Source organism: Fringilla coelebs, assembly GCF_963513975.1.
Source record: "Fringilla coelebs genome assembly, chromosome: Z".
In the NCBI taxonomy this organism is placed as follows: domain Eukaryota; kingdom Metazoa; phylum Chordata; class Aves; order Passeriformes; family Fringillidae; genus Fringilla; species Fringilla coelebs.
This window is the reverse complement of record NC_140031.1, coordinates 7,655,732-7,662,581: the sequence shown is the minus strand read 5'-3', so window position 1 is coordinate 7,662,581 and position 6,850 is coordinate 7,655,732. Positions and strand designations below refer to the sequence as shown.

The 6,850-nt window shown below is 43.1% G+C and overlaps 1 protein-coding gene across 2 annotated transcripts in view; it reads left to right on the top strand.

The window, feature by feature from the left end:
- The first annotated feature begins 125 nt into the window (after window positions 1-125).
- The window catches only part of KIAA1328, a 171,377-nt gene continuing 164,652 nt past the window's right edge, over window positions 126-6,850 (top strand). The window contains exons 1-3 of one of the 2 annotated variants that reach the window (XM_084225000.1): window positions 126-178; window positions 4,658-4,693; window positions 6,237-6,376. In XM_084225000.1, the coding sequence (XP_084081126.1) occupies window positions 127-178; window positions 4,658-4,693; window positions 6,237-6,376 (228 nt within the window). In that variant the 5' untranslated portion in view covers window position 126. Of the gene's footprint in view, window positions 179-4,657; window positions 4,765-6,236; window positions 6,377-6,850 lie in introns of both variants that reach the window. The other variant, XM_084225001.1, reaches the window with a different exon arrangement.

Below are 6,850 nucleotides of genomic sequence, written 5' to 3'. Positions count from 1 at the left end.
GCTCTCAGAGGACCACAATTCCCGGCATGCCTCGCAACACTCAGCGTTCCTCCAGCGCAGACAGCCAATGGGCGACGAGAGCCGGGGGGGCGGTGTGGGTATGTGGGGAGTGGCGGCTGTTTCAAGATGGCGGCGGCGGCCGCCGGTGGGGGTGGTGGTGCTCGCCGGGGCCGGAGCTGTATCCTTGCCTGGGGGTCGGTGTGAGGGGACAGCGGCGGGAGGGCCCGCCAGGGGCATGCGGGGCGGCCTGTCGAGGGGTTTGGCGTGGAACCGATGCGGCGCTGTGGGTCGGGTGGGGTTCTGTGGCCGTGGCAGAGGCTATGTGAGGGCTCCGCTGGCGAGTGTGGAGGGGGCTTAGCCTAGGGAGAGGGATTGGGTATGTGGCCAATTTGTAGGGCTTACGCGGGATTTCAAAGCAAAAGTGACCTGGGAGAGAAGGGAGGGTCGTAAGTCCTCTTCAGTGTGACCCAGCTGTGAAATCTCGGGGCAAGTAAATATATGGGAAATGGGGAAGTTACGTTCAGCTTGTCAGGGAACCAATAGAGAGAATGAGGTTGAACAGCCCGGAGAAAAGGAGGCTCAGGAGCTATTCTGTTGCACTCTACTACTGCCTAACAGGTTGTGGCCGGGTGGTGGTCGGGCTCTTCTCCCAGGTCACAAGTGACAGGACAAGAGGACACAGTCTTAAGCTGCTCCAGAGGTTTAGGTTGGACATTAGAAAGCATTTGTTCACATAGAGGCTGATTGGGCATTGGAATGGACTCCCCAGGGAGGTGGAGGCATCATCGTTCCTGGAGGTGTTTGAGGAAAGACTGGACCTGGCACTCAGTGGTTGACACGGTGATGTCCAGTCACAGGTTGGACTCGATGATCTTAGGTTGTTTGATTCTGTGATTCTTTGAATCTGAGGCTAGAAGCTGAGCAGGGAAGAAATGTGACTTTTGTGACTGGCACCTAAACTTGACTACAAGCAGCAGATTTTGGACGAGCCTGTGTGGGACTTGGAGGGCTCTGTCAGTGAGGGATGAGTGTGAGGTTGGGGTGGTTTCATCTGCAGAGGACCTGCAGGCTCCTGTTGTGGGAGATCTACGTGGGGCTGGACACGTAGATGGTGTGGGTGGTGGCTGTGGTGTTGGGAGCTCAGCCTGTACAAGCCTAGTTATGGAGAGATGTGCTTGTGTGGCTCAGAGAAGCAAGAGCTGCCACTGGTGTTTGGGCTTGTGTGGCAGAGTTGGAGGCTCAGCGACTTGATTGGGGTAGAACTGATGGGCTGGCCTGGTGGAGATTTACAAGGTGACAGTTTACTTCCAATTATGAGGGGTTTGAAGCACTGCTGTTAGACTGAGAGTAGGATTTCAGCATCAACTGGAAGAGATTGGAAAGAAGAGTATGTGTCTGTGCTCTTTTATTTATGTTTGACTGCACTCTCCCTGGGACAATGTGAAATGGGCCAACCATCCAATGGTCCCTTTAGGGAGCATGTTGTTACAATTTTCCATCTATGTAAAGTAAAAAAGATTGTCCACAACTTTTTCTGTGTTGTGAATAGGATGAAGGTGTGTGGCACATGTCGGATTTATTGCCACTGTCACTACTCTGCTCAGTTGTGGAATGTTGATGCAATTACATTGACAGTCTATTTTTATCAGTCAACAGGTTGTTTCCTATAATTAAATATGGTTTATAGAGCCCAGCAGTAGCATCATGATATTCCAAGGAATTAAGTTTTTCCTGAAAACCATTTCCATTCTACATGTTTTGGTGAATAGGCAGTGTTGCCTCTGACCTTGGAGAAGTTTAGATTCTTAGAAAAGCACATGGCACAATTTAAAAATAATGGTAGTGTATGCTTTCAAAAAAAGAGGAGGAATTTGGCAGACTGGTTTAATAAATTTGGAAAACTGAAGTTCTCTCCATCCTTGTTGAATCGACTCAGCCCAGGAAAGCAGGTTGTATAGGTGAGCTGTACCAGGTGTTGAGTTTCTCCCGTGCCTCTCTCTGCTGTTCACTGAACTTTAGCTGTGGTGGTACACGTCTTATAATACTACAGCTGCCTTACTGGCAGTCTTGGGAGGCACGTGGCAGTGGGTTAATGTTAAAAGTGCTGTCCCCAGTCTGTTACTCTGAGGCAAGGACCTTGCTTATGAATCAGCCTCTGAGTCGTTGTGATTTTTAGTCCAGCTAATTGAGGTACCCTGCTCTAACTTTGAGCAGTTCTAATACACTGGGAAGCTTCACTAGGAGAGTTGTCCTGGTAGCTGGGCAGGGGGGACAGTGACAACTTTGACTAGTCTTTGCATCCTGCTACTAGGAATTTCTTCACAACAGCTGGCAGTACCAGAGGCACACTCTAAAAGCAGGATGTTGTTTAGGCAGATCGTTTTATTTCCTATAGTCATGTGTTGACACAGATTAACCATATGTCAGTTGAGCAGGAACTGCCTGTGCCAAAGTTTGTTGTTTCCTGAAGCAGTGTGAGCTGAACATACACTTCTCAGTACCTTGCAGCTTGCTGTTATGGCTGTGCTGACACAGCTGTTTGGGCTGGGCTGTGATCCAGACTTGGACTTTTGATCCATCTTGGTGCTTTTTGAAAAGAGGGTACGCACAGTGCCTTCCTCGTGGAGTTTGTTCAGCTTCCTCGCCTCTCAGTTTCACGCTGTGCCCCTGCAGTGTGTTCTGGCAGCTGGAGGTGGCAGGCTGCAGCTCACATGTGAGAACAGAAATGCTCTCAGTGTTTGTAGAGAGAGCTGGCTTTGACTGCAGTACTCACTGAATGTGTTTTTAAACTGGTGCAAGGCTGATGAGTGATAATTGCTTACGAGTGATAAAGTGCATCAACAAGATTATAAGTGAGCCTGTGGTCAGGCCCTTCTAGTGTGACAAGTACCAGATGTGTGATGGACAGTGGGTGTTGATTGAAGTTGCTGTTCACAGGGGGAAAGTCCTAGACTTTTCCTAATTTCCTCCACTCTGTGGTCATTTACGAAAGTAAGTTTTCAAGATGGTGCTCTCAGAATCAAATTTTAGTGAAGGCAAGAGTTTGTACAGGGTCACTGAAATATTTCACAATTTTACTTTATTGTACGAATGCAGCTGCAGAACCTTAAATGCATTTATCTGTTAACAGTACAGAAATTAGATGATTGAGTAATTAGTAGAAATTTGAGTAGTAGTAGAAATTTGACAATTGAGATAATTGGCCAACCATAGAAGGCTGAGGAAAGTAAAGGGGCATAAACAAAACTTAGTGGAGGAGAATTTTGTGCCCTATACTTTTGTTTTCCACTTCAGTATTGCCCTGGTTTCAGCTGGAACAGGATTAATTTTTTTCCTTGTACTTGGTATGCTGTGTTTTGTATTTAGCATGAGGATAATTCTGATAACATGCTGATGTTTTGGATGTTGCTCAGCAGTGCTTACCCAAAAACATGGACTTGGGTGACCCGTGCTCTGCCAGCGAGCAGATGCAGAAGAAGCTGGGAGGGATCATGTCCAGGAGCTGGCCAAAGGGAGAGTCCATAGCAGAACATCGTGTCCAGTACATAAACTGGGGAATGCTGGCTGGGAGCTGCCAGTTCCTGCTGGGGAAAGGGTTGGGCATTGTTCAGTGAGCAGCTATACTGTGCATCACTTGTTTCTTTCAGGTTTTAATTTTCTCTTCCTCTTCCCTTCATGTTGCAGTTAGTGTTATTATCCTATTTTATTTTGTTTCAGTTATTAAGCTTTTCTTATCTCTGCCTGTGAGGTTTACTGTTTCTTTCTGCTATTCCTCCCCACTTGGAGCAGGGAGGTGGACAGGGAGTGACTGTGTGGTACCAAGTTGCTGGCTGGGATTAAGTCGCAAGTATGTTAGTTATTCATGTGGGAATAACAATCTTTACGTTCAGCTAAATGAAACTGCTCCTTTAAGGAAGGCAGTATAATTTACACCCTTCCCTTAATTATATTGAGTCCTATTTTTAGTGGCTTTCAGGAGGCAGGGGTTCAAGTTCAGCAACTGCTAGCAGTCACAATGACTGCTAATAGCATAAATAATATGGTGCCCTGTTGTTTCTGATTTTAAAGTGTTTTCTGTGGTCAGGTAATTAAATAGTTAAACCTCTGGCATATTTGAAAGTTCTTGAAACTTAAAGAAAATCAGTCCTCAAGCTTTTCTGTATTACTGATCATGTGATGATCAGATGAGAATGACCAGTTTGAAACCTTTCAACCTCATTTATGTTTCTTAGAATGTATTGCCCAAATTGATTTCATTGCAATATCAATAAACACTGTTTCAGAATTTGCTTTCCGTACACATCAAGATGTTCCATATAAACTGTTTAAATGTAAATAAATATTATTAGTCCATTATCTTAGTGATTGCTCTTGTAACTGAGGCTGGTCCCTGGGATCTTTTGCAAAGGTGACCTCTGAGATAATCTTTACAGGCTGAAAGTTAATGCACAGTGAAGGAGTAAGGCCTTTTGTTTTAGCAATCTTTGTGGTGATTTTTTTTTAACCAAGTTTTCCTTGCTTTTCTCGCTCCCAGAATGTTGACTGTTTTCTTGTCAACAGCTATGCAGAATTTAGACACCAAATACTTCTTTTTACAGTCCTGTTTAAAGAGCTAAGCTTGCACTCTTATTATTTCCTTTAACAAAGCCACATGCAGCTTCTGATGAAGAAGATCCACTGGTACCTGTTTCAGGTATGACCTTCTAATAGACATGAACAAAGATTTTTTTCCTGTGGAGGATAAAATCTGCAGTGTCTTTTCAGGTGTGTGGTTTGTGTACATAAGTGTGTGTAAGGTAGAGAGTCCTCATAAGTTGTAATGGGACATACATGATTATAGCAGAGGATTTATGCTCTACTGCTTAGATAAGCATACTGTATAAGATGAATAGTTCCAGGGGAGTTGTTTCTGTTGCAGGTACAGTGTGGCTTTATCCAATTTATCAGGCTTTTTAATGTGGTCTCCAAGGAATGTTGAAGCATTAGAGGTGTTAGGTCTTTTGTAAGTTTTGAGGATATCAATTGAAATGAAGATTCATTGTGTACACATAAAGCAATTTTTTTTTATTAGTTCTTTTGACCTTGATTTACTGAATGCATACATACTGAATGTACATCGCTGGGGAAAAGATGAATGCTCTTAGTTCCCCTTCAGAATTCTCTTAATTGTTTTCAGAGCTTTGGGTTTGGGGTACCCTTCAAAACTACCGGCCAAACATCTCTGTTGAACTATGAAACACAGGCAGAGATTTTTAAGACAGCTGATGTTGGATTGTTTTTCTCTGGGCTCTGGAAAGAAAGCAGTGATCCTAAATGATGGAAATTGATTCACTGTGGAAAGTTTTCTACCACTTCTGTGGAAGAGAATTTCAGGAACATTGTTTTTGCTTGTGTATGAGCATGGAGATATTAGAGTTTATTATTTAGTTCTTTCATTTGAAATCTGGTACACTTCTGAAATTAATTACCCAAATAATTGTAATTGATCTGCTAGTATGAAATTAATATTTTTTGTTCAAAACTTTTTGCACTTCTGATTATTCAAAAATTAAACCTTGAGGCAGTACCAAGTAGCTGTGGGCTTTAATCTGGTCCTGGGAGGTTTTACTGTTAGTGTCAGTGTTGGCACTTTGTAATTGCAGCATCAGGATTTTCAGTGCTTTCATGTTCTTACCATTCGTAGTGGTGATCTAATCCTAATTATGGCAGGAAGTGTTTGACAAATGATCTATGGAGTGTGCACTGCAGTGTTGCCTTACTCATTTGCCTGGTCCTGAAAGGAACAAACAGCCTGAGCTTCAGTAGGTTGGCTGTGTAACAGAAAAAGTGGTATTTTATTATATGAGTAGTGCTTTTAACAGCTTTACTGCTGGTTGGTTCCTTACTGTCTTTGGGTATCAAAGCAGAAGCTCAATTTTATGCTTTTGCATCTTACTCAGACACAGTTTATTTGCACTGAACTTCAGTCTGAAGACATAAAGTGCACTTCAGAATTTACAAAATGTTCATTGTGGCTGGGTGTGCTCCAGTGCCATGCACCTCTTTTTCTGCTGATGTATTCATCTTGCTGAAATTTTGTGTGGAGTGAGAGGCCGAGGGGAACTGCAGACCTTTTCCTGAGGTGCTCATTCTTTTTAAAAAAAGAGCTGCTAAGGCAAGGTTGCCTTTGTGGAAGGCAAGAATAAGGCCCCTTTTCACTTTATAATCGGCATGTTCTGCTTGTCTTTCACTTACAGGAGTGTCTACAAAAGGAAATTTAAGAACAAGGTGTTTGCCAAAATATCAAACAGGTCAAGCCGAACTGAAGGTGCCTGTAGCTGTTGCTTCTGTTGCCATGGATCCTGATAGAGGTACAGGAGGTCTGGCAGGGCAGCAGGTCAGTAAAAGCAAATTTTTCTTGCTCTTAAGAGTGTGATTGTAGAAAAAACAGCTGAAAATTATCAGATTGAAAATGTTTAAATGGTTTTAGAGTATTGTTTTTACAGACTCTTATGCTTTTTGCACGCTTTACATGGTGGCTTTCTAGCAGAAATTATCACCTGAAGAGAACAAAGGCTGAATGTGGTAATTTATGTAAGTTGTGTGTAAGTGAGGCTATGTAAAACAGATTATTTATATTTTTCTGTGTGTATTTGTACAGAGGCAGTGCATGTAGCCCTGGGTAGTGCCCAACCTATACTTTAATAGCTAAGCATGCAAGAAGTTTTGTTCAGTTTATTCATTTTCATTGCTCTAGTCATCTCATTTAGAAATTACACGGGTAAAAACTAATTTTAGGGACCTTTTTGCTGTGCCTGCTCATGTTAGAAGGGTAAATCACTTTTTGTTTTTGATAGTAAAAGTTCGAAAT